General features: G+C 52.5%; 7 protein-coding genes and 1 non-coding gene across 8 annotated transcripts; 7 read left to right on the top strand and 1 right to left on the bottom strand.

Annotated features, from left to right (window-relative positions):
* Positions 1-1891: 1891 nt before the first annotated feature.
* LY79DRAFT_504197 (beta-lactamase) lies at positions 1892-3073 on the top strand (the record flags this gene model as incomplete). Its single annotated transcript, XM_060553491.1, has 1 exon — positions 1892-3073. The coding sequence occupies one exon, from the start codon at positions 1892-1894 to the stop codon at positions 3071-3073; it is 1182 nt and encodes a 393-aa protein (XP_060420717.1).
* A 956-nt stretch (positions 3074-4029) lies between these two features.
* On the top strand, positions 4030-6109 carry LY79DRAFT_532916 (uncharacterized protein). Its single transcript, XM_060556329.1, has 5 exons — positions 4030-4625; positions 4721-4883; positions 4940-5026; positions 5087-5630; positions 5690-6109. Exons 1-5 carry the CDS (start codon positions 4390-4392, stop codon positions 5956-5958), a joined length of 1299 nt encoding a protein of 432 aa, XP_060420718.1. The 5' UTR covers positions 4030-4389; the 3' UTR covers positions 5959-6109.
* Positions 6110-7744: 1635 nt separating this feature from the next.
* LY79DRAFT_t2 lies at positions 7745-7831 on the top strand. The gene has a single exon. It is a non-coding gene; the product is annotated as a tRNA-Glu (tRNA).
* A 7860-nt stretch (positions 7832-15691) lies between these two features.
* On the top strand, positions 15692-16600 carry LY79DRAFT_664555 (CCAAT-binding transcription factor subunit B; the record flags this gene model as incomplete). The annotated part of the gene is made up of 1 exon (XM_060562906.1): positions 15692-16600. One exon carries the CDS (start codon positions 15692-15694, stop codon positions 16598-16600), a length of 909 nt encoding a protein of 302 aa, XP_060420719.1.
* A 136-nt stretch (positions 16601-16736) lies between these two features.
* Positions 16737-17379, top strand: LY79DRAFT_11442 (uncharacterized protein). The gene has a single exon (XM_060550727.1). The coding sequence runs from the start codon at positions 16874-16876 to the stop codon at positions 17204-17206; it is 333 nt and encodes a 110-aa protein (XP_060420720.1). The 5' UTR covers positions 16737-16873; the 3' UTR covers positions 17207-17379.
* Positions 17380-17848: 469 nt separating this feature from the next.
* On the top strand, positions 17849-19680 carry LY79DRAFT_645676 (phosphotransferase enzyme family protein; the record flags this gene model as incomplete). The annotated part of the gene is made up of 4 exons (XM_060562446.1): positions 17849-17865; positions 17921-18412; positions 18522-19141; positions 19287-19680. Exons 2-4 carry the CDS (start codon positions 18314-18316, stop codon positions 19678-19680), a joined length of 1113 nt encoding a protein of 370 aa, XP_060420721.1. The 5' UTR covers positions 17849-17865; positions 17921-18313.
* A 1036-nt stretch (positions 19681-20716) lies between these two features.
* Positions 20717-21944, bottom strand: LY79DRAFT_585775 (uncharacterized protein; the record flags this gene model as incomplete). Its single annotated transcript, XM_060560541.1, has 3 exons — positions 20717-21312; positions 21401-21751; positions 21830-21944. 3 exons carry the CDS (start codon positions 21942-21944, stop codon positions 20717-20719), a joined length of 1062 nt encoding a protein of 353 aa, XP_060420722.1.
* Positions 21945-23712: 1768 nt separating this feature from the next.
* LY79DRAFT_11647 (uncharacterized protein) lies at positions 23713-24652 on the top strand. The gene has a single exon (XM_060550741.1). The coding sequence runs from the start codon at positions 23905-23907 to the stop codon at positions 24430-24432; it is 528 nt and encodes a 175-aa protein (XP_060420723.1). The 5' UTR covers positions 23713-23904; the 3' UTR covers positions 24433-24652.
* Positions 24653-25869: the final 1217 nt, after the last annotated feature.

Here is a 25869-nt window from a genome sequence, read left to right on the forward strand (position 1 = left end):
TAATAACTCCTTAACCTAGGAGATATAACCTACTTATGTAGGTCTTAAGGGCAAGACCTTTAAGAAAGAAGACCTAATGTTATAACCTAATAAGTTATAGGTAATATTACCTTACTTAGTAAAGTAACTAGTAGACAGTAATAGTATTTATATAGAACTAATAGATAAGCGTAGACAGGATAACTCCTATAGATATAGAAGAACTATAGTATAAGTTATATAATAATAAGATTAGATAAGATCTATATATTAAAAATATAGAAGCTATATACTTAGTATATAGACACTATACAGAAAATATATAGGTGCTATAGTTTAGATATATAGCCTTATATACTAACAGGAAGAATAAACTTATATATAGGATAAACTTAGACACACTTAAGGACAGACTTTTATAGCTCTTTAGTAATTAACTTTATAATATATTCTCTAAATACCTTTTAGTATCTTACCTTAGTGATTTAATTAACAAGAGCTATATAAGCTACCTTTATAACTATTAACTACCTAACTAATTACTAAGTAATTAATAGACTAGTAAGCCTACACTACTGTTAACTAAGTATTAACCCTAGCTTATTCCTAGCAAAAACCCTACTGTTAGATTACTAACTATAACAGGTAGGTCTATTACCTAGGGTATACTAGGTTTATACTTATTTAGCTAGATAATCCTCTTAGGCTTAGGATAATTACTATATATAGTTATAGGTAGTATTTTTGCTTTACTACCTATAGAATTAGTATTAAAGTGTCTAGTATAGTATAGCCTATTTCTAAGTAGTGTAGTAGATAAAGTAACTATCTACTATATTATTAAGGGCCTATTAGAGCTTATCTTTGGTATATTGCTTTATTATAGGTTAAAGAAGGTATCCTAAAAAAATTGCGTTGTTTGGATGTAAATGGATAATGTTGTGATAGTTTAAAAAAGGTAGTGGTGTTGATGAAGGAGGGGATTTTCGGATGTCCAAAGGTGGGGGATATCCGGTTGCGGGGTAGTTGAGTTACACAAACAAGACAGAATCATTTGCGGTGCACTGATTGTGCAATCTGGTTGAAAGTATCCCGCTATAGAAACGAGCGAGTCTGATTGTCTCTCGTTTATCGGATTTACTGTCGTGTCGGATGCACCCTAAGTCTACCTTGATTTTGCACTTGCGTCATTCTTCTTCCGGACCAGACAAATCTCCAAGTCGGTCAGTTGCTCTCAACTATCCACACACTCTCCTAACTTTGTGTTTGTTTAATACTAACTTGACCGTGCAGGGGATAAGTGGATCTCCAAAGGCCCTCCCGTTTGAACCTTTGCTATCGACTAGGTGGGCAGCAAAACACTTAATTGTTTTACTTTCCACGGGAGTATCAAGTGGAGTTTTGATAAATGGCTTGCCTACTTCGTACAGCTGATATTTCTCGTCGTATATCGAAGAGGTTAGTAATGCATCGGACGTAACACCTAGCAGGGGTATGTATGGCCGAGGTTAACAACTCGTTTGGCCGAGCATAGAACGGCGACTGAGACTACGGAGTATCCGATGTCGCAGTAAACCCTACATTTGTTTGTCAAGAGACTCGCTAATTATCATTTGTGGGCCGAACCTACAGATATGGAACGCTACAATGGGGAAGTGGCACGAAATCGTTCCGCGAAGTCCGACGGTATGCCACCCCGCACGGCTACGGTGTTGTTTGGCACCACGAGGAAGACTCTGGATAGAAGCAACCAAATTACCTGGGTCCACAGTCTCCTGAGAGGGGCTCAGTACTCCACAAGTAGCAAGAAGTTCGCTGGAAGAGATGCCTTATATTCCTTCTCCCCGCCTTATCTGCATCCGTCTTCCAGCGACTCCTTTTCTTTCGACAGCCACTATATTGAATATTCAAGATGGCCCAAGCACACGGGAAATGCCATCCTAAGTTTCATGGGGTTAGCAAGAAATTCCAAGAACTTCTCGAATCTGGACAAGAACTGGGTGCTTCCCTTACTGTCAGCATCGATGGCGAAGAGGTTATCAACATATGGGGAGGCTATGCAGACGCCAAGCGCACCCGCCCCTGGAATGAAGACACAATTGTCAACGTCTTTTCAACGACTAAGACCGTTTCTGCCCTTGCCGTTCTTCTTCTCATCAACGACGGAAAACTCTCTCCGTACGACAAAGTATCGAAATACTGGCCAGAGTTCGCCGTGAACGGGAAAGAAAACATCGAAGTCCGTCACCTGCTATCTCACAGTTCGGGTCTTGCAGTCTTCGATGATCCAATCACGCTGCAAGAGATGTGTGACTTCGATGCAACTGTATCAAGGCTTGAGAAGCAGCCGCCACGTTGGGAACCGGGCACAGCTTCGGGATACCACACCTGGACGTACGGTTATCTGATCGGAGAGCTTCTGCGCCGGAAGACAGGATTGACTCTTCGTGAGTTTGTGGCTCAAAAAATCGCAGCCCCCCTCAATGCCGACTTCCAGATTGGCGCCAAGGAGGAAGACTGGCCCCGCGTCGCAGAACTGGTACCCCCTCCCCTTCCTCTGTCCGACTCCATATCGCCGCCTAAGATGGACCCCGACTCTCTGCCAGCTAAAATGATGTATCCTACTCCGGACGCTAGTTTCGCAAACACAGAGCCATGGAGAAGAGCAGATATTGGCGCCGCAAACGGACATTCGAACAGTCAAGCGATCGCAAAAATATGGTCAAGAGCCCTCACGATTAGTGACGAAAGTCAAAGACTACTTTCAAAAGATACAATCGACCTCATCTTCACAGAGCAGTCATACGGTCCCGACCTGTGCTTCGGTATCCCCATCCGGTTTGGAACTGGTCTCGGGATCCGAGGAAACGGCGATTCGGGCATTGACTCTTGGATACCTGAGGGCAGGCTTTGCTTCTGGGGAGGTTGGGGTGGTTCAATGGTCCTCAATGACGTTGATCGCCATATTACTATCGCCTACGCAATGAACAAGATGGAAGCTGGCACTGCAGGAAATGATGCTGTGAGATCTTACGTTGCGGAGATTTACAAGGCTTTAGGGGTCCCTATTTCAAATAGGAATAGTGAGCCATGAGATGTGATCAAGAGGAATGACTAGCTGTAAAAAGTCTCAAGGCTTGTAAAGATTACGGCAAGGTAGATAGATGTGGACGAATACGTCATTAAAGCTACGTTTTCTTACAAGGTCAATCGCAAAGAGGTCCGCCGAAGCCCAAGTCAAGCTAGGAGGCTCTGAACACGAATAATGATGATGATTGCCTATGACAATGTGTAACAAGAAAGTGAGTAAGGGAAGAAACCTAGAAGAAGCCTATGTGACAGTGTGCATATTGTGAATATGGCATAGGGGATCTTTTGATAAGGGCCCAACCCAGCAATATCAAGTTCAATCATTTTTTCAGTGCCTGAGTCGCAATTCAAAATACTTTTGAATATTTATCTGTGCTCCGCCACCTCTTGTCTTCACCGTAACCCCCAAGCCGCTTTCCCGTTACCGTGTTCCTGTGTGGCTGCCTTTGAACATGCTATGTTTCACGACAGCTTCACGTCATCGACTCATCATGACTAGCACTTGGCATCAGCTCCGCCATGCGCCTTATTGCGTGACGTTTCACTCATTACCGGTACTTTCATCACTTGCTTACAAATACAATTCCTCTCTTCTCATTATTCCTTTCTTAGAATTAAGCCCTGCTGATTCTTATTCTTGTATGCCCCGCTGTGTGCTCTACCGGTACTTGTGACACTATGTATGTTGACGCATGCACCGCATAACATTGAGAATCATTCGCTAACAAACTTGATTGCTTGAGTCTCGCCACAGTCAAAGAAGAGCTCATATTTTGGCAGGCAATTCGTACAATATAACGAAGATTGCCATAGTAAGCGAAGAGCACACTGCAGCTTTGATGCTAACGGTTCTGATGATTGATCCGAAAAGGGGCACGTCCATCTCGGATGAATGCCCAGAAACGGGTGCAATAATTATCCAGCGCACTGACAAACCAGGATCCAAACGCAAGAATCCTTCTCATGATCTTGGTGTAAAGCTGAGAGACTAGTCATAAGGTTCATTAGCAATGCTACATACCTGCATTGGTGCTTACTCAAATGCATGAGCTATTGCTAGGATTGGAAGAACTTCACCATGGCTTTCTTTTTTTAACGGGTACATGGCAGTAGCTCGCATACAGGCTGGAAAGCCTTCTTTGAGCGCCTTAGGTTGACGATGAGCAGCTCTTTGGCAACACATATAGGACGCCGGCGCTTTGAGACTCCGCTTCTTGACTCAATCGGTTGCGTTGTACTTGCTCCCACAACTTTGAACTTCAACCTTGTGTCGAACCTACTAAAAGTGTTCCTATACTGACGTGGAGCCGTCTTTTAAACATGCGACTTTCAATACTCGCCTTTCTCGGCGTTAGCGCTGCCTCTTTTGCGCAAGCCAGATCCACCTCCCGCTTAACTGACCCCGGTTTAGACCGGCAAACTGCCGACGACCTTCAACGGCTGGCTAGTCTCGCGCAGGCTGCCTTCGAAGATACCAAGTCGCAGATCGAAACCGGTGAGGTCCGGAAGCGTGGGGGTACTTGCACATGGAACAATGTTCGAGTCCGCAGGGAATGGTCAGTGACCCGCTGTCGCAGCCCGATCCGAGATCTCTGTCTGGGCGAGGCGTGCGTTTAAAATGAGTACGTTAACAATTAACTTGGGTTTCCAGGGGCTCGCTGAGCAGAAAAAACAAGCTCGATTACATCGAAGCGGTCAAATGTCTGCAGTCTAAGCCTTCTCGCACCCCGTCATCAGAGGCGGCAGGTGCGAAGACAAGGTTTGATGACTTTTTGGCAACCCACATCAACCAGACCACGACCATACACTACACTGTGAGTTTACATGTCACTTTCTGAATACACATACTCTGCCTTACATGCTAGTGTAGGGTAACTTCTTGTCTTGGCATCGATACTTCACCTGGTTGTACGAAGAAGCTCTCCGCAACGAGTGCGGCTACCAAGGCACCCAGCCGGTGAGTTCTTACCGAATGACCATCTTGCGCCGGCCTTGATCAATGTTCTGATTACCGCAGTACTGGGACTGGTCCAAGACAGCAATCACAGGTATGGAAAAATCGCCCATCTTCGACGGGAGCGAAACTTCCATCTCTGGAAATGGCGAGTTCATCCCTGGGCGTGAATCGATTGTGCTCGGAGCTGCACAGGGCCTACCCCCGATTTACCTTCCTGTAGGTACCGGCGGGGGATGCGTGACCTCGGGGCCCTTTAAGGATATGGTTGTCAACCTTGGCCCTGCTGCCCTCGACTTGCCCGGTGGCGTTGTTGAGTCGAGTCCCGGGGGACCCCTCTCTTATAACCCTCGCTGCCTCAAGCGTGATCTAACGACGGAGGTCAACCGTGTCTTCGCCAACATCACCTCCGTGCTGTCCAACATCCTTCAGCCCCAAAATGTATACGACTTTCAAATGCAAATGCAAGGTGTCCCAGGTAGTGGCAGCATTGGTATGTTCATTTTTAGTCCATGCGGTTTCATGATGACAAAATCACTTCTGACCGATATTGTGCTAGGCATTCACGGTGGCGGTCATTACGCTCTTGGAGGAGATCCTGGAAGAGGTAAGGATGCACTCCTCTGATACACTTGGCTGTTCAAATGGTCTGACTCTCGTCAATAGACGTCTTCACTTCGCCAGGTGACCCGGTTTTCTACTTTCACCATTCTATGATTGACCGAGTATGGTGGATGTGGCAGATGCTTTCGCCTCGGGAGAGACAATACGGCGAGACTGCTCTTGCCGGAACCAACACGTTTTTGGATCAGCCTCCCAGTGCCAACGCGACCATGGATGATTTCTTGGGGTATGGATACGTTGACGCAGAACCCATCAAAATCCGGGACGCTATGAGCACTGTTGCAGGACCGTTCTGCTACGTATATCTTTGAGGAGGATCGGCTCCTTTCCGTGACAGTCGCTTATGATCTCATGATCACTGTTGGCAAACTTGACATTCCGAGTAAATAGTAGTATTCAACATCAGCATTAAATTTCGAATCGTAACCCCGTTCGTGCTTATCACAGGCTGGGTGTGACCACTTAGCGAGCTTGATATTGCCGAAGTGAGTAAACACTCTTGACCTTTGTTGCTATATTAGAGTCAGATACCCGGCTGTAACACTCAATCACTCAAGCGAATGAAGAAGCCCCTCACTTCGATGCATGTGGTTGGCGGGTTTGAATGTTGATGACTTGTTGAGATGCTGGATTTTATTCTACCTACTTGCATCCAGAAACCCGCAGGAGTGTTTAGGCTTGGCGAACTGAGGCATTCCTTAAGCTTCGAGAAGCGCGGCCCACCATGATAGCCCAGACCCAAGTCGTCGGGTTAGCAAGTCTGTACTATCAAACTTGATGTAAGAGGCAATGTTCGGCGCTCTCCAGGAATCCCCGGACCGTGTAAGTTCATGTTCTGAACGGTGGATACAGTACGCCAAGGGCAGCGGGACTCATACTTTGAATTTGGATTTCAATCAATGGCCACGTTCTACTTTGGGCAACGTCCTCTCAGGGTGAGTTTCCGCCCTAATAATCACCCTTTACGATTTGACTGACCTTAAACAATGAACAGTTGACCCTGTCCACATACTCAAAGTTGCCTCGCTATCAGGATACATGAAATTCAGGAACAGCGTAAACGGGTGAAATGACGCTTACACGCCAATCAAGTCTAAAATCGTAATGCCCTTATAATATGAGCACATGAAATGTCTCATGAAGCTTGACAAAGTGACGTATCATGACCAAATGTAGCAAAGCTGCCCTGAATGCAAGCCATTCTATGGATACTGGGGGGAGACGTTACCGGAAAACATTGGGCCTTGACGTTCCTTTGTATCACAACTAACACTCCACAAGTAGATTGATGTCATAGTCTTGAAAAGACCCTGGGTCATGAAGTCATCTGGGAGTTGGTGATCCTAAGGTTTCCATCCACTCTCAACATCTGGAGGATGAGAACGTGCAACCCAACAAAGGGTTGCAGGACAACACAGTTCAACGGGATCGATTTGTAACCAGATGGCTGTTTCTGGTTGAGAACGTCTCTACTGTCAATTAGTATGGTATCCTGATCAGACTTGACTTGTTCCTGACCAACACGCCAGGTTCAATCTGGCATGACGTATCATGCACTGAACAGCCGCCGACCAATCTATAAAGCTGAGATGTTATTCATCTACAGGCATTCTTCCCACCTAGACACTGAGCCGACATTGAAAAGGTGACCGCATGCCGCCAGAAGAGATGAAGAGATGTGAGTGAACTACCGTCTAAGGAAAAGTATGAGTGGCGTAGCAAGATAGGAACGGCCATATATGTCATCTGATGCTCCATAAATAAATCATCCAATCAGTGATGGTTACTCAAAGGCACGCGGCAAACGACTCCAGTCCAATGTCAAAAGATTAAGGTGAGGAAAGTAGAACGGGCTATGCGGACGTCTGTTCACAACACAAAAGAAGAAATCCTTTTTCAATAACAATAATGATAATAATTGTCATTGTACATTCTCTTGTCACATCATGGAAAAGCGCTTAGAGTAAAAGAAGCCTGTCATACGGAAATTTGCTCGAGGCCGGCGCCAAGCTTGATTCCACGCAAATATCTCCACCGTCTTCCCGGGTCTTCCCCGACAACATTGATTAGTTACCATGTTTCCACCTCGAGTATACATCCGATATGGTGTAGTGGCCAACATGATGCCCTCTCAATTCTTTGTCAGGTTAGGCATAGCCCCGAGTTCGATTCTCGGTTTCGGAACGTTTAATTTTTGAAGGCGCGCGGACGTGCTTGCTACGAACAGCTTATTGCGTACCGCGCCAGGTCCGGTCATTTGTGCAGTATCACACTGCAACTCAAACGCCGCCTGGAAGCATGCGATAATGCCTTATTTTAGTGGAACTAAGCCGTTCGACTATGTGCTCAGATGACCGAGAAAAAATCTAGATGCTGGCATTTATCATTGTCACCAATCGTAAGCATTGTTCTCGCGGTGTGCGCTCGTATTAGTGAAGCATTAATTTCGATGCCGATCAGGCTCCTGTGATCTGTCACTCGTCCGGCTCGTAAGGTGAGCAGGATATATTCTAAGCGCTGACGGTAATATGCCTCGCAGGTCCCCCCCGTCGCACGCAAACACTCATTCTCAGGCGCCCTCTGATACCACAAAATGGACAGGATGACGATTGCGACATGGATGTTGAAAACCGGCGCGTCGGAGCTCCTACCCCTCTCTCTCACTTTTTGAATCGTGCGTTTGCGGGACCCATCACTCAGGGTTTAAGCGCCAGGAACAAGAGACATCCATCCATCACGACCCGACGGGAGCGGCGGGGAAGGGGATCGTGTTGCGGTGCTAGCTTCCAGATGGTTGGGGTTAGACGGCCGAATAGGAAGGCAGAGGTCACAGAAATGGCCCTCATTCGTTGCGAGGAGATGCGGAAGATCCCTTCACGACCGGGGTGTAGCTGATTGCAGAATCGAGAGAGAAATGAGCGACGACGACTGTGGCGGGTGTTGCTGATTCGCGACGCGTATTGCGATGCTCCAAAATACGTGAATATGTCGCCGGACGAAACACAAGCCAAAGGGTCTTGGCTCGAAGGAATAGGAGCAGGCCTATGGAACATATTCCAACTTGAGCACGCAGCACAGAATTCGTTGTGGAGAGTCTGTGATCAGCTTGGATTCTTTGACATACTGCTCCCACATGGGCATTTACTGAACTGGTAAATCATACTGGGTGGGCAAACCCTCTGAGGCTCTGTGGCAGGATGCATCTGGTTGGTCTGATGATGGCAGCGTGTGGTATTACCTAGCGCCCAACTTCAGCTTCGCAGACCTCGTATGCAAGAAGCTTAGCAGTAGCTGATGGACTATTGTCGGCTGGTGCGACGCATCAGGTCGCTCCAACGCAGACTTATGACCGCAGGCGGGAAATAACCGGCCTCTGAATGGAAGTACACCCGCTCTCCTGGGTGCCTGATGATAAGTGAGCCAAGTCAATGCCTTTTCTGGTTCAGAGCCGAGTCCAGAACCACAACGACCGCACGGCTGGGTGAAAACAGGCTTGAAGCGCCCGAGGTACCTTTTACTGTCCAAGATTGATGAACATGGGCGAGATTAGGACAACGCGCGGAGTGAAAGTAGATGTGTTGCCCACCATAACAGCAAGGAGGCTCGGCATCGCGAAGCTGGCGGTGGCCGACGTCCGCGCGTTGCGCGGTCAAGAGCTGCTAGTTGTCGATTATAGCAGACCCTGGGCGGCGGCGGGGAGTGGCAGAGTGCTTCTTCCCCGCCCTGTCCTGGCCCTCAGACTGGCTCATTGTCCGTGTACCCCCGGGAGAGGCGTGACACATTCCCACTCACTTGAATCGTGGAACTAGGCAGCTGACCATTAGGCAGCTGCAGAAATGAGGCGCTTCCAACCACTCAGATCATCCGTACTGGGCAATTTGCTATCCAGTCGATTTCGCGTCGCGTCGTCCGCCTGTGAGTCGCTGGCCACGAGAATGATACGGAGTGCGCTCCGCTTGAGCAACGACGCTTTTGCGAACCAAAGACGTCGCGAGGCAGTCAAAACCGCGAGCAGAAGATAAAGCCAACATCGTTGCTAATCCCTCTCTCCCCACGCTGCAGAGTGCGTGCAACAGCCGACGCACCAGGTAACCCCACTATGACTGCCAGCCCGTGAGACACCAAGCCTTTGATACGCGGACTGCATGTACTTGCTGCAGTCAGAGTTCTGTAAGTAGCTATCTCCGAGCGGCCGGATGCAGAGTTCGTGTGTCCGAAGCCCTCGGGGCGCGGGTACCTCGCAATGGCTGCAATACGAAGACACTGATGCCCGCCGTCTCACCGACACTATTAGGGATTGAGCATGAACTGACAGCACTCGTTGGAGAGGCGAACTCAGCTCAACACAACTAAACAAAATTGCCTTCTGTGACATAGCGCAGCAAGGGTGCATCGATGCGCTATGTGTCTAGTAGCGGGTGCTTGGTACGGAGTACACTGAGAAGGAAAACTTCACTCGTAGACCAACCTGTTCTGTGAATGTCATTTCCATTTTGCCTTTGAGGAGAGGACTACAGGAGGGGTACGGATACGGATACCGAATTATCCCATACTCGGTACGTACTCCCGATGAAGTGGCGTTTATTGCTTGTCAGGGAATTTGCTGCCTCAGATTCATAATGAATCTCACGAGAATTATGCGGTGTGTGTCACGTGGGGCCAGACTGGCTGGGGTGGAGTTTCCCATCCATTCGCTTGCGGAAGAAGAAAGTGTGATGTAGCGCGGACAGACCTGGGACAGGAAAGCCGGAGACGAGCTTGGATGAGCTTGTAGGGGACAGGGGAAAAGACCCAGCCGCACCAGCAGTCCAGCCCGACCGATCGGCAGTGTGACTGTTATGAGCTTGCGAGGCCCCGGCGAACGAGCGCAAACCGTCGGTCCGTATCGATCCAAACAGGGAGTGGCGGCAGGTCGAGGATGTTGGATGCTGATTCCATCCTTTCGTTGAAACGAAGGAAACTATCCTGTAATCATTAAGCGCTGGTAAAGAAGATAAGCCTGTCGCAGTGTTCTTGGATGTCGGACCTGATGTCACACCCAGCAAGAGTAATCAATCGATGCATTTGGTGCTGTGCCGAAGAGTGTTGTTCCCAGCCTCCTTTGACTCTCGTCAACTTGGCCTTTGCCCCCCACCGTTCCAACGTCAACAGCCGAGGGAGGAGGCTAGCAGACGAACAGTTGGCGGAAGAGGAGCCGTCACCGCCTCTCGTTTTCTTCCCCTCCCCTTTCCCGGTCTCTTCTCCGCACTGTCCGTGTCCCACTTCTGTCGCGGCGATGAAAACGAGTGCAGCGTCGAAAGCAGAAGGCGGGAAACACACAGTAGGAACGAATCGTGCATCGCTAAATTTAGCCATTGCTGGATTCCAACTCGCGAACCTAGCGATCGACCTCATTCCTCGGGGAGTTGGAGTAGGTTCTCGCTCGTATGCCGTCGCTGACCGACTTGTCTTGTGGCGTCACCTGCACGCATTCAGCAAGCCAGGCCATGAAACTAATGCTGAGGAGGGAGGTGAGGTAGCCCGGGGTCAAGGTACGCGACGCAGTCGGCTCGCTAGATACTCGACATCTTTAACGACAGAGCTCCCGCTCCCCGCGTGTGGGAGGGGCAGGCACCTTGGGCCGATCAGAATAGTTGGCATTGAACAGCAGCAGTACGAGGAGCCCTTTCTCGTCTCATCTTTTTCCGTTGTTGGTGCTTTGAGAAAAGGAAATGCTGAAGTAACGTGGCAGATGGAGACTTTGCCTCATACGGATAAGTCGAGGCCAGGCCAGGGCAGAAAGCCCGAGAGGTTGACAGGCGAGCCGACTAGCGGCGGCAGGCGGTTGGGAACGGAGCAAAGTACTGTACTCGGAAGACGAGAGGGGAGGGGAAAGCAGAGATAATTGTTATTCGGGATGAAGAAGACAACTTCCATGTAACCTCAATAAGAGTGGAAGAGTACTAGGTACCTCTGGCTCCGAGTCCGGTTTCTTATTATCTATTCTTTAATTTCCATTTGTATTCTTTTCTTTTCATCCGGCAAGAGCCATGGCCCAGAAATTCGACTGCAGTGAAGGAGAACACGGAAGGGACTGGATGGATTGTTGATGCCTTGCTGGGATCCCTCTCAGCCTGTATTATCCACACCCCACCCCACAGGAGGGCGTGATTTGAACAGTCCAAGTTGAAATCACGTCATGACAGCAAATCAAAAGTCAAGAGTACACGGCTGCCCACGCCCCATGCCCCACTTGAGCACGCTGATTCAGCCAGTAAGAGATGTTAAATGGCTACTGGCCTCGCCCTTCAAGTCATGGCTTAGGATTCTCCCTCATCCTTCACCTCCTCCCTCTCCACAACCAATCAGTACTCTCCAGCCCATCCAAGCGTGACAGCGTGAGGCAGCAAAACCGAACATACACACACACACGGAAGGAGACAGAGAGGGCGAGAACGAGCGAGTCGAAACACTCAATCATATTCATCTTTAAGGAGCTTGCGAAACAGACACCAGGGCCTAGACTGCTCCCATGCTATTGGGTCCTCGCAATCATATCAAATCAATCGCCAATCATCAGCTAGGCCTACTTGCTCCGCATTTTTCTGGCACCTATCGATCGTGCATCTAACGTGTGTAAGTCCGTGTCCGTGTGTGCGTGCGATATCTGCGAAGAAACGCGTGCCCCGGAAGGAAAAGAAACCAAAAAGAAAAAAAGAAGAAAAAGGTCAATTCGGTCGATACCTTCCGGTAGTGATAGTCGAGGGGGATCACGATAGCAGGCGACAAGCAAACAAGCAAGCTCCAAGCACCTCGCATCCAACTCAGTTTTCGGTCCGTCCGTCTCTCACACCGCCAGAGAAAATAACACCTGCGGTGGGATAGAGAAGCCAACAACAAGAAGACACCACCAACGAAGAGATACGTCAAGACGAAGGAGGTGACGACCCCCTACTACACTAACCGGCCCTCCCGTCCCGCTAGTTTCTGGCGGCTGGCTTCCTTGCCCGGCTTCGAGCTCACGGACTGCCTCTTGGTGTCTGGTTGTTGAGGAAGGAAGACTTGCGTGTTTGAGGAGTGAGAAAGAGGGGGTGTGTATTTTTACAGGAAGGTGCGCTTGGAGCAAGGTACATGCTTTCCTCCTCATTGCGACGTCAACGTTAGCAACCCCAACCGGCCACACACCCCTCCCCTCCTTCTCCCTCCTTCTCCCTCCTCCTGCCTTCACTTGCCTTTGCCTATCTGCCTGCCCGACTCTCGCACTCCGGTGCGTCCCTCGCCTGTTCTCACCCTCCTTCCCGACTTTTCTAAGGCGACACCCCTTGGCTGCCTAGCACCTCAGGCTTCTTCACCCCCCATATCCTAGCACAGCGACCCATCTTGCGCCGACGCCACACACTCACACTTTCGTCTTCAGGATCCACGCACCTCTTTTTTTTCTCTTGCCCTCTCCTCCGCCCCTCCGAAACAGGCGTACAAAGTGCCAGAGAGCCCCGGTTCGTCAAAGGCAAAAGGTCCAGCGAATCCAACGAGCCAAAAGCCAGAAAAAACCCGCCCTCCCACAAAACCCAGCAAATCAGCTCGGTTTTTTTTTCTTGCGACCACTCAGGTTCGTCGCTCACCTCTCCAACGTCTCCCCTAACCTGCCACCAACCACCACTCGCGTTCACCATTCACCACTCGCGGCCTGCGACTGCTTCCAGAGAGCAATATTCGCGGGACTATTCGCGACGCTGGAAATTCCTCAAGCTCCTTTACCCTATCATCGTCGACCTCGACATCTTGCCTACCCATTATCTGTCTATTGGCCAAGAGCAAGCAGCACCAGCAGCAGCAGATCGCTCATCTCTCCCGTCAGCTGATAGACTCGACCTGCGGAAAATAGCAATTTTCCCCTCTCTGACTGTTTAACCGCAGCTCACCGTACCGTTCCGCATCGCATCGCAGCGCGCGACCACAGCGAGGGCCCTTCGTCCAACCGCGTCGCACTTTGCCTCTCCGCCAAACACTCAGCGCGCACACGCGTCAAAGCTTTCTCAGAGACGATTCCAAGCTCCTGTCGTGACACTCGAGTGAAAGCCTATCAGAAAGCTTCCTCGACTTAGACCACAAGCCATTCCCAAAAGTCTACAGACCTATTTTCCAAAGCCAAAAGTCTGGCCAACCAGGTATGTTTCGCATGCCCTTTTGACATGGCTCCTTCGCGCCCCTCCTTTCCAGCCTTGCACGCGCTTCCTTGTTCCTGGACTCGGGCGCCATCTTCGCTTCTTGTCGTCTATCTACTACGCTATTGGCAATTTGGTTCTATTCAATCTGTGGATTTAGCGCTTGGGATTCGATTCCACCCAAATCCGCTTTGGACTTTGACGACGACCGAAATCTCGCTAGGGATTTCTCCAGTGTTCTCAATCTTGGTTTCTTTTTTTCCACTTCCTCTCTCATACACGTCGCGCCCGCGCTCCGTTGTCTGAAACCGGGACGAATAACACATGCTTACGGACTTCAGTAGGGCGCATAATATACCCCCCTTCAGGCACTTCGCTCTCACAGGCGATTACACCCATCTTCAGCTCCAGTGGTACGTGTGTTGTGCTTTCTTTCTTGTTACATAGTCCCCAACCTTGACACCACCTATACGCTTTCCGCTTCCCTCAAAGTGTAACCATCCATTCCTCGGTCCTCCCCCTCCCTCTCCATGTCCACGTCAATTTGTCTCTGTCAACTACGGGCATCGGCGTCACTCTGCAGCACCTACTGTCCCGTCCTCTGACGCGACCCAATCTTTGCTGCCATGGCGTACATACCCCTTCCCCCATGGAAACACATCGGCAGCCGACCAAGCCTTTGATGCCTTCTCGAAGCACTCCCTTCGGCGACTGGCATCGAGGCGGCGGCGGCGGCGGCGATGGGGTTGGGTAGGGTCTCATTGACCAACCACCTCGCGTCCCATGTGCAGCCTCAGTGGGCTGTAGATCTCGCAGCACTTAGTGAGCCAAGTCTGGCTTGCGCTCGCGACACAGGGCAGCGCTTGTACAGGCACCCCGTCCCCTCCAGAGGCGTAAAGCACAGGCTCTGTCACAGCAGCTCGGACGCTTCTCTGCCTCTGCGCCGCCACCATTACCGCAACAAGGGGGAGCGTCGCCGGGCTGGTTGACATGGTGGGCCTGTCTCTGCATATTCCGTCATGCATGCGAGGTCTGCCAGCGCATCAAGTGGTGGCCCGAGACGCCAGGGGAGGGGCGCGAACCCCACTCATCCTGTCTGCCCGAGCTCTGGCTTATATACGGAAGAACTAACATACTTGGTTGGACAGATACCACGACGCGAAGTGGAATAGAATTAAACGGTCTTTTCTGGGGAATCAAGGCACCGACCTATTTCGTCCAAAGAAAAAAAAAAAAACCCCAAACCACCGCTGATTTACCCTACCCGCTTCCCGCTGTGCAGCTGGTAGACCGTTCTCTAGGACCATCCCGGACCAAGAAACAAGTCAATTTTCGCCGCCTCGCCTCCGCCTCGTACGGTAGCACCGGCAGCCCTCGACACGCCTACCCTCCCTCCCCTCTGTAACAACCCACACACTCTTAGCCCTCACGTGGCTACCCTTCTCACCCCAGGCTAAGCCACCCACCTCGCCCGCCCCGCGACTACATCAGCCCGCATATGCCGTGGTCGGCCACTTGCCTTGCGCACACCACTGCCAGCTCATCCACGCATCACCAATAGATTGCCCCCCTACGCTCCCAATACACTGGCAAAGGGCCCTAGGACACCGCCGGCTCCCAACCCGTGTGCCCAACTCTACCCAAACAGACGGGCCGTCCCAGTCATTTTAAAGCTCATCCCTCACGGCAAAGGCAGCTTTCATCGCTACTCATTCGTCACTCGCGACCCGTACCCGTGATACCCTTCATTCGCGGTCACGTTTTTTTCAACAACGCCAAACCCATCGCCGAGCTACATACGCTACTCGAATTCCCATTGGTTCCGAGCCTAACCGCGACGAAGACAAACATTGCCTTCATTGCACAGCTCGACTGACTCCCGAACAAGCTTGTTCCCAGTATGATGGAATACGCACAATACCCTCAACAACAGAACGCTCACTCGGGATACACGAACTCCACCAACGGCAATAACATCACCTCTCCCCACGGCGTACAGACGTCACCCATCTTGTCTCAACAACAATCGCCCTCGCAACAACAGGGACACAGCATGTACCAGCCACAGTACAACGTCCCTCAGCAGGGCATGCATTATGCCATGCCTCAAATCCAAGCCGCTGCCATGGCGGCGACTGCTGCTGCATCGGGATCCAATTACCCTTACATGACATCCGATCCCAGCATGTCCCAGACGTCCCCGCGAATGGGCGGCTCTAAGAAGGATAACCGCGATCCTCGATCGCCTACTCAGATGAACAACGTTTCGCAGCTGCCCGGCCAGAGGCGCCTCAGTCAAGTCACCAGCCCGGGCGTCCCCAACGCCCAGGGCATGATGAGCCACGTCGGCGGTCGGCCTGGCGTCGCGCCACCGCAGATGGCACAGGCCCAGGCCATGCCTCACCCGCAATCCCCTGAGATGCCTACCGGCGGCGTTGAGGAATCGCCTCTTTATGTCAACGCCAAGCAGTTCCATCGCATCCTGAAGCGTCGCGTTGCACGTCAAAAGCTTGAAGAGCAGCTCCGTCTTACCTCCAAGGGCCGTAAGCCGTACCTCCACGAGTCGAGACACAACCATGCCATGCGTCGACCCCGCGGACCTGGTGGCCGTTTCCTAACTGCCGAGGAGGTCGCCGCTATCGAGCGTGAGAAGGGCGGCGGCTCTGGCGAGCCTTCCAACGATGATAGCCCCGACGCCAAAGCCGGCACAAAGAGAAAATCAGAGGCCGACGACTCGAGCACCAGCAAGAAGGCCAAGAAGGCCTCCGAGAGTCCTGAAGAGGAAGACGACGAGGAGGACGACTCTTGATTCGTCCGCCTCCCTACGATCTTCTTTTGTCGCGCATTGCGCTTATGAAGCCACGAGAACCTGCAAAGGCAACTGGCAACCCTCTCTACTCTTCCGAGACTGAAATATAATGGAGACGAGAGCCACGATGAAGGGGGCTTTTGAGGACGTGTTTACAAGGGCCGGATCATTCTGAACGGTTATCTTTATACGCAACATGCGGGCCAGCACACAGGACTCTCGTCGCTCTCGGGCTGCCAGGCTCAACCCTTGCCGCATTACTACTGAGTGGCAATGGGTTCTCTTTTATCTTTTGCTCTTTTCGTTTTCACGGTTAATACACATTATCGACTGGCAACAGCATGGCATCCGTCTAGACGGGTGGCCGCAAGGGAAATGGGAGGGAAGAATGCATGGACGACTCGAAACGACGGATACCCCTCTTGTGTTTACTCGATTACCCCCTTCTCCTTGTTGTTTATGAGTTTTTTTCTTTTTTTTTCTTCTTTCACTTCGTGTTACAATTCTTTGTCGGGATGGGGCCTTTTGCTTTGTGTTCCTCAGCGACGGAGATTGTGGAAAAGGGCAAACGGTCTGGCTACCAACGGCTTTTTTTTTATTCTATGATACTTGCTTCAGCAGGGAGTTGAAACGAAGAGAAAAGAAAACCCCAAAATGAGCAGCCGCCAGCAATCGGCGTGCTGAGAGTTGACATTATGGGATAAGAGAATGATTGAAGATGATGTTTACGCTTTTATATTTTACCTACCTTTTCGCCACTTCGACTATGCCTTGTTGTATGGAGATAGACTACGGTTCCTAGCAAACCGTCACCGGACTTGTGCTTATGGGGAGGATGAAAAACACGGATTTGATGGCTGTCTCATTTTTATTGATACTCTGAGCAACCTATATACCACTTGTTATTCCCGTGCCTCGCCGTGGGCGGTTGGTGTAATTGTGAAGTCCATACATGCGTGAAACGGAGGAGCTCTCGACGAGGCGCGGACGCGACGTCGTCGGGCTATTCGGGCGAGCGTTCGACCACCACGGGAGTCTGCACTACATGCGGCGCGGCCCTTGGCCTGCCAACGCCGGATCTATTCCTAGCGATCAAGGGACGAGTCGTGGCTTTGGAGCAGCAAATCAAAAAAAGGACGACGCAACGCTGATTACCTAGACCAGGACAATGGACGGAATGCATTGGCTCGATGGGGTGCGGCTGTCAGGCTCCCCCGCCATCTGGTTTCCGGGGCCTGGAGGGAACCCCTCACCCCCGGGAGTAGGTAAGGTAGCTTACGTTCCCCGCTTTGGTGGTTTATCCGCTAAGACAATTCGCAGCTCCATGACCTTTGGCCGGTGGACCTCGGCATCTCTGCTGGAAATTCTGTCAAGCCATCTCCCTGCACAATAAAGCCCTCCAGCGCCCTTTTCAGCCCCCGCGTCTAGGCTCAAACCTGGCTAGGGGATGAACCGAGGCTGGACACCAAAAAGGACCTCGATTGACTAGCCCAGCAAGCCTTCCCCCGGAATTCACCCTCCGCCCGGGACTCTGGCGGCGAGTACTTGACCAACCATTTGTTCCGCCGACTGCACCAGCCGACGTCCAGTGTACGCTCGTTCGAGATCTAAGGGGTCTAACAAGGCCCCATAGGAAGTTCATCAAGGGGTAACGGCGACAACAGCAGTGAGCATCACCGACGTAGGTTGAGACAGCAGACATCGCAGGTCAGCATGGCGGGTCGCGTGCGGCACCCAATTGACCAGGAGGCGCTGGAGCGGTACATCAACAAGCATGTGCCACAGATCAAGACGCCGTTGGACATCAAGCAGGTGTGTAGTCTTCCTCGTCGCTTTCGAGCACCTATCGTCCCCTCGCTTACCGCGCACTTGGCCGTTGGCTTGACGATGCCTGTTCTAACATGATACCCACGCCCTCCAGTTCGGCTACGGCCAGTCGAACCCAACATACCAGCTCACTGACGCGAAGAGTGCCCGCTTCGTGCTGCGGAAGAAGCCCCCCGGCAAGCTCCTCTCCAAGGCCGCGCACAAGGTCGAGCGCGAGCACCGCATCATCGACGCCCTCGGCCCCACCGACGTGCCGGTCCCGAAGGCCTACTGCCTCTGCGAGGACGACTCGGTCGTCGGCACGCCCTTCTATATCATGGAGTTCCTGGGCGGGCGCATCTTTGAGGACCCGACCATGCCCGAGGCGTCGTCGCCCGAGGAGCGCAGGGCGCTGTGGCGGGCCGCGACGGTGACGCTGGCGCGGCTACACCGCGTCGTGCCGGGGGACGTCGGGCTCGCGGGGTTCGGGAAGAGCAGCGGCTTCTACAACCGGCAGATCCAGACGTGGACAACCATCTGCGAGAGCCAGGCCGCGGCCGTGGACCGCGAGACGGGGGAACGGGTTGGCGACCTTCCTCACTTTGGAGAGATGGTGCGGTTCTTCGGGGACCGTGGGCGGCAGCCGCGGGACAGGGCCACGCTCATCCACGGGGACTACAAGATTGACAACATTGTCTTCCACAAGACGGAGCCAAGGGTCATTGGCATTCTGGAGTATGTTTATCCCCCCCCCCCCCCCAACCCTTTTTTTCTTTTCCCTCCTTTTCTACCTATTTCCCCCCTCCCACCTGCAGGCGAGCCAAATATGTTGAGAGAGTATATGTGTGAGAGCTTACTGACGGACCGCGCGCGCACAAAGCTGGGAAATGTCCACAGTAGGCCACCCCCTCTCGGACCTCTGCAACTTTCTGCACCCGTACTTCACCGCCGAGCGCGCCGGCAGAGGCGTCTTCGCGAACGAGGGGTTCCGGCCCGGCGCGACGCCGGGCCTCCCGACGACGGACGAGATCGTCGGGTGGTACGCGTCCGAGGCCGGATGGCAACCGGCGGCCGAGCTCAACTGGGGCATGGCCTTCAGCCTGTTCCGGCTAGCGGCGGTGTGCCAGGGGATCGCGGCGCGGGCGGCACAGGGCCAGGCGAGCAGCGAGCAGGCCAAGCGGTTCGCCGTGACGAGGGGCCCGCTGGCCGAGTTCGCGTGGGAGCTCGTGGGGAGGAGCCGGGAGCAGGATGGGGGGAGGGCGTCGAAGCTGTGAGCGGGATAGGGGGGGTGGGGGCCGGCGCCTCTTTGTGTGTCTTACTTAATCTTGTCGATTCGAGGTGGTGGTGGTTCCTGGTTCCCTGTGTCATTTCCGGCTTTCCCTCGTGAGGGTGGTGCTGCTTGGGCGGGTTGGTTCCATGCGCGAGTCCGCCGGTTCTTATTGTATAAGCAGACGGTTGCCGCAACGGCAGAGCCTCGGCAGCGCCTCTTGTCCGGTTGGGGTTCAGGATGCCAGCGAGGCTAACCTCGTGTCGACAGTTCGGTCGGTCATTGACGCACCGGCGTTTGAAAATGTCGGGGCAAGCATACTAAGCGCAAACAAAACTTCGCCCCCTGGCTCTCTCTCTCTCTGTCTCTTTCTGTCCCTCCCATTGCTGCTTCTTCACACGTGAGGTATTGCTGAACGACGGCTGGCCCCCCCCTGGCCGAAAAGGAAAGCATCGTACTACTCCCCCAGGGGTATAACACACCACACACACGCCACACACACACACACATACACACGCATTCGGACCTCCACTATGAGCGGACGGCAGTTCTCCACCCCTTCCCCCTTCAACCCCTTTTCCAACCCGATCTGAAGGGAAAGTGGCAGCGACACAGTGTGTGTACGTGTAAACACGCCCGACAAGATGAGCAGGGGTTTCCAAAAAAGTGAGGTCGACTGACCGGCTCTTGCCTCTGTGTATTCGGGGGTTTTCTCCGCGAAACGGGGTCCTGGTTTATTCTTGGTGAAGACAAGAGGTTTGACAGCACGATGGACATGGACTGCCGCGGAGGGCGTTGAGAGACCAAACACAACCTCCTTGTTGCTTGGGTCATTGCTGTTTTCACGGTTCACCTGGCGCCCTTGTATGCGGCTCACAAATATAATACTTTCGCTAAACTAACAACTAAAATATCTCTTTCTTCAATTTTCTCCTAGCATTCAACGGCTCAATACTTGAATAGCTTTCGGGAGGGAGCCCCGCTGCCGCTGATGGACGAAGACCCCCCGGAGGTGGCACTCGAAGGGGCGGCCCAACGACGACTCAGGCGGCGGGAACGGCGTTCCTGCGGGCACGGCGCGAGCGGAACGTGTCCTTGAGTTCTCGCTTGTTGTTTTTGTTGTTGTCGTCGTCGTTGTTGTTTTTGTCCTTGTTGCCCTTGTTGCTCTGCTGGGCCTGGCCGTTACGTCCGTTGGCGCCAGCCTGGGCATTGCCTTTGCCCTTGTTACCATCAGCGGCCGCGCCGGCGCCGTTACCGTTGTTCTTGCCGCCGGCGTTTCCCTTGTTACCTCCCTTGCCGTTGCCCTTGTTGGGGTTTCCGTTACCCTTGTTGGGGTTGCCGCCTTCGGCAGGGCCAGCAGCCTTCAATGTGGCGTTGTTGCCGAGGATTTCCTTGACGGCGACAACGCCCTGGTCGTTCTGGGTGGGGGCGTCCTGGTTTGCCTGGACGGCGGCAGGGAGGTCGATGGTGTTTTGCTGGATCTGGGTAAGAACATTATCGAGGGTCTGCTGAGTTGGGATGTTGGCAGGGGTGTTCTTCTTGGGCTTGACGTCGGTCTGCTGGACGGCGATACAGCCGCCAAAGGGGCCCTTTGCGTTGGAGTTGAAGCAGCGGACAGTGCAGACGTTTCCAGTGGAGGCTGAGGTCCCGTGTTAGTCGGCTCATGCAGAACGGTCACGGACATCAGGTCCAAGGGGGGGGGGGGGGGGGGGGGTTGAAAATCTTACCTCCTACGCAAGCCAGGTCCTTGGGCATCGTGACAGTGAGCTTGATGTTACCGTTCTGCGCCTTGGCCTCCTTGACGGCAAGTTTGGTCTGGCCAGTGGCTCCGATAGAGTTGCTGGTCGGGTCAAGATCGCACGTGTAGGGGCCGGCACCGTCGCCGCTGACTTGTGCGATGGTGATGTCGACATTGGAGCCCTTGGTGACCTGGGTGACGGTCTTGTTGCCGAGCTGATCCTCCGTCGCCTCGCCAATGTCGATGTTGCCTGCGAGGATGGTGCGGCCGCACTCGTTGACAACGTTTTGGGTAATCTCCTGCAGGTTGATGATGTTGGCGTCTGCCTTTGTGGGGTCGACTACGCAATACCTGTGAGATTTATTGTTTTCCTATGGGGAATGGACATTCCGTCCTTCATCTTATAAAAAAGACTTACCTAGGAGGCCAGCACCGGCTGGGCCGCTGGGGCCTTGTGCTTTGATAATGACACCTTGAGCGTTCGCCATGGCCAACATGGCGGAGGCGATCAAGGCTCTCATGGGAGAAGACATGATTGCTATAGTCAGAGGGAGAGAATAAGAAGAAGAAATAAAAGAGTCGAAGACCAAAATCGGCAAGCGTCGAATTTGGATTAGTATAGTTTGGCGAAAGGGAAGTCTAGAATGTGTCCAGCACCGTTGGAAGGAAGAGAAACGAACAAGAGGAGAGTCTCTCGATGGAAGAAACAGACCGGCTGGGTGATATTTGGAGAAGAGAATAAGTTCAAGGAAATCGAACGGGAAGGAAAGTATGAGCGAGCGATCCAAACGGGAAGATCACAGGGAGGCCTGCGGGTTTTGCGTGAAAGGTCGAGTCTATTAAGTTGGTATACATGCTTACTTTGATTTCTCCCCACTGCTTTCCTATTTCGAGCCGACCCTCACATCACATCACATCACGCCCTCTCCTCTTGGGGCGATGACAAGAGGGAGCCGCTTCCAGGGTAGAGCTTGTTTCGACAAGGGGTACCGGATGCACATGGTATGGATGGGCAGGGCGGGTGATGGTGGACGTCGTGCGTAGCTCATTACACGGTTTGTGTGTGGTTGACGAAGAGCACGGCGAGTGGTCCAATCAGGGCTGATGGCCGTAGAGGCCAGGGAGCCCCATGAACGCGGTGCCCGTGCCTGAACCAAGCGTGCAGACTTGGCAGTCGTGCCTCGTTTGTGTGCCTGCCTTGTCCAGGGATGTGATGCCAGGTTTTTTCTGGCGAGGAGGGGGCGTTACTACGGTAGGCGGCTCTTCTTGCCTCTGTTTCCTGCAGCGTTCTGGGCCAGCACAGATACCCTTCCACAGCCCCGACGATCATCTGGAACGAAAGTCGTCGCGAGGGTGGAGTGATCGGTGGAGACGGAGGTGTCCTGTGTGCCTGTGTGTACGTAGTATATAGGCAGTAGGCGAGTGGCAGAGCATGTGGGGTTGGCCAGAGAGTACGGAGGAGATTCGGTTTTGGGTTTGGAGGTACGCATATTTGTACGGATACAGACAAAGAGTAGTAGTAGTGATCGTGCATAGGTAGGGAACCTAGACAGTAATGATCGGTCGCATGGCCGGTAGGGTGGTCGGCGGGTCGCCCATATCATGCCCCATCAGATGTTGGGTGTTGCCGGGATGTATCGAAAAGGTGGGCAGGAGTCCAGACGAAAACGGGGCTACAACCACGTTTCAGGCCCTTGGTACGACCAATCCTTGGTGTATCCGTACATGTACATGTGTATTCGTACCTGCCTACCTACCATGCATAGCACAGTAGGTAATGTATGGGTACTCGGTACGAATATACATAACCGTTGGGCAAGTAAGTGCCTGGGGTCGCTCCTCCCCTTTTTTCGCTTGTCTAGCCGCCACCGTCCAGATGCATCGGGCGACGGCGAACCTCCGACGGCTCATCCTCTCCTCTCCTTTTCGCTTCCCGACAGCCCAAAACGTTCAGACGGGCCACGTTCTGAGACGACTTCGTAACGCGCAGGAGTTCGTTGAACGGGCTTTCTTCTGCCCAACCGCGTCTACGCCAAGACATCTTCAGGGACCAACGAGAATGTCTTCAAAGCCGAGGCTGCTGCTCCACGGCCGTTTTGGATGTTCTTGACGTCGCTGGCGGGGAAGGGACGTGATGCGTGTGTTCTGATGCTCATATCCATCCATCATCGAACGTCTCGCTGACTCGGAAGGCCGTCTCTGGAAGAAGCAAGACTCAGCCCCCCACTAGCGAGGGCATCGTAGCGGGCCTCCATTCCGTCATCCCAATGCTCACTCATCTGCATTACACAAGCTTCATCGACGTCTGATGGATAAAAGGGCACACAGAAGGTTGGAAAAGAGATCCGGTTACAGCTCATCCGATACGTCCTGCAAGACTGGTGTTGGGCAAAAAGGCACTGGGTTAAGGATAATTATTAGTTTAAATGCCTAAAACGGCGGAAGCTGCCATGTCGCGGCGGAGATGCTAGTGTCATCGGTCAGACGGTTGGTATGGGATGGGAGAGGAGGGGATGGGATGCATCTGCTTACAAAGTCTCCGAGCTGCCCCGGCGAAAGGGGGAGGAAGGGGGACGCAGGGTCCAGCACCGCTGCAAGTTCGCACCAAACGTACGTCGTCATCGCACGACTGTGAAACAAGCTTGCATTCTGGATTCTGGCCAGCGTTTGACCCATACGAAATCCTCGCCATCACTCCTTGCCCTTTGTTTGCGATCTCGTTTTTGCTTTTTTTCTTGCTTCATCTGGAAGAAACTTTTTTTGTTCAAAATCTTTCTCCTCCTTTCCAAGTATCACGGTCCGGCGTGCTCGAGCGCTTTTGGCTCTCGCTTGCGGATGCTTTTGCCTCGACTCCGCGCGTTGGCGACGCCCCTCCGGGCCGGACTCATCTTCAAAGGCAGTGCTCGACGCCGGCCCATATATCCTGTCGTTCCTGTCGTCTCTGCACTAGTCCTTTACCATCTGGTGCGCGCACGTGGGATTGCACGGGTCCGGTTTAGAAGGGATACTCGATGCGTATAACTGCGCCTCTGCTCATCGCATGGTCTACTACTGGTCATACTTAACGCAAACATTTGATCGCTGGGAGCATGCGGGCTTGGGGACTCTGCCTTTGTCGACGAGAGTCACGTTTCTTGATGTTTCTCGTCGGATCTCTCTAAACGGCGAAGTCGGGTCCCGTCGACCCAATTTTTTCTTTCTTTCTCGGAAAATCACCGCGCATCATGTTCATCAAACCGGGACAGCGCAAATCGCGGCGCCCGGCAACGGCAATACCACCCAATTCCCAATCGGGATGAGCCATGGTGAGCCCTCTACGGGCCAGAAAACCATGCTTCCAGCCTGCAGGTGTCGCCGAGAATCCGCCCATGGATCACCCCACGTCGTTGCGCACACGGACCCGGCCAAAATGAGATGAGATGGCAACTCGGACCCTTGCCTGAGTAATGTCGTTTACGCACTCAGTACTCATTGTTTGACAAAGAGCTGACGGGATGAACTTTGTCGCGTCCGAGGACGTCGGGCTCTTTGCAAAAGGAACGTTCAGACTCGATGGGCGTGACGTCGCAAAGCCTAAGGTGCGTCGATTGCTTGCCACATCTTTTCGGGACAGTCCCTGCTGCGATGATAAGCTGTTAGACCATTGATGAAGCGAACCAATCATTGGATGGGCGTTTCCTCTTACAGTTTAACCATTCATAATCTTGGAGGCCTTCTATACACAACTCAACACACAGTAGTATAGTGTACAACCTAGAGGAATGGCATTGTAAACATATATCCTTAGTGGCTGCTGATATAGTTATTGAATCTCACGTATTGACATGGGGTAGAAAGGAGGCAGCGACGCTCACATGGACGGCTCAAGTCCGACAGGGGACATTGTGGTTATGTTACCTCTCATCTCCGACGACCCAGTTGGTCAGCACGAGGGGAAGGTAATCAGTAGAAGATCCCACACAAGTGACCAAAGTCTCTTTTCGAATGAGCAGCGCTTCTAATGATGCGCTCAACCTCGCTTACTCTCGAATCGCTAATGGACCCTGACAACGTCGCAGCGTGCAAGCCAATGCCAACCTGCCCAAAGTATGTTGACGGGAAGTTAAACACGGACAATGAGCATTTCATCGAAGAAGCGGGGCTCCGAAAACGTGCGTGACTCGAGCGAGTAAAAAGCCAAGTGTGACATCACGATTGAAAGTGCAAGATTCACCGGATTCACAACGAGGAAAACAGGCCTACGCTTTCCGAGTCCCCTCAAAATCAGTAAATTGCAAGTATGTGCTTAGTCCGTTCGACGTTGGCGCGTTTTCACAAGTGGGATATGACATTGACAGTTGCGAGTTTGCCGAGCACCCGCTTCCGGTGTGCTTTGAGCTAGGAGAGCTTTAGAATAGGAACAAGCTCCGCCACTAGGAGGGATGAAATGTTTTTTTACGTTAGTGCGAGAAGTGTCGA

This window comes from Colletotrichum navitas (assembly GCF_030913465.1).
Source record: "Colletotrichum navitas strain CBS 125086 chromosome Unknown LY79scaffold_1, whole genome shotgun sequence".
In the NCBI taxonomy this organism is placed as follows: domain Eukaryota; kingdom Fungi; phylum Ascomycota; class Sordariomycetes; order Glomerellales; family Glomerellaceae; genus Colletotrichum; species Colletotrichum navitas.

What these genes read in the sequence shown, in the direction of transcription:
- LY79DRAFT_532916 (XM_060556329.1), top strand. Translation starts at nt 4,390, where the DNA reads ATGCGACTTTCAATACTCGCCTTTCTCGGCGTTAGCGCTGCCTCTTTT. An exon ending in GTTCGAGTCCGCAGGGAATG is followed by an intron (nt 4,626 to 4,720) that starts GTCAGTGACCCG and finishes TTGGGTTTCCAG; the next exon opens with GGGCTCGCTGAGCAGAAAAA. An exon ending in CCACGACCATACACTACACT is followed by an intron (nt 4,884 to 4,939) that starts GTGAGTTTACAT and finishes ATGCTAGTGTAG; the next exon opens with GGTAACTTCTTGTCTTGGCA.
- LY79DRAFT_11442 (XM_060550727.1), top strand. Translation starts at nt 16,874, where the DNA reads ATGGGTTCTCTTTTATCTTTTGCTCTTTTCGTTTTCACGGTTAATACA.
- LY79DRAFT_11647 (XM_060550741.1), top strand. Translation starts at nt 23,905, where the DNA reads ATGGGATGGGAGAGGAGGGGATGGGATGCATCTGCTTACAAAGTCTCC.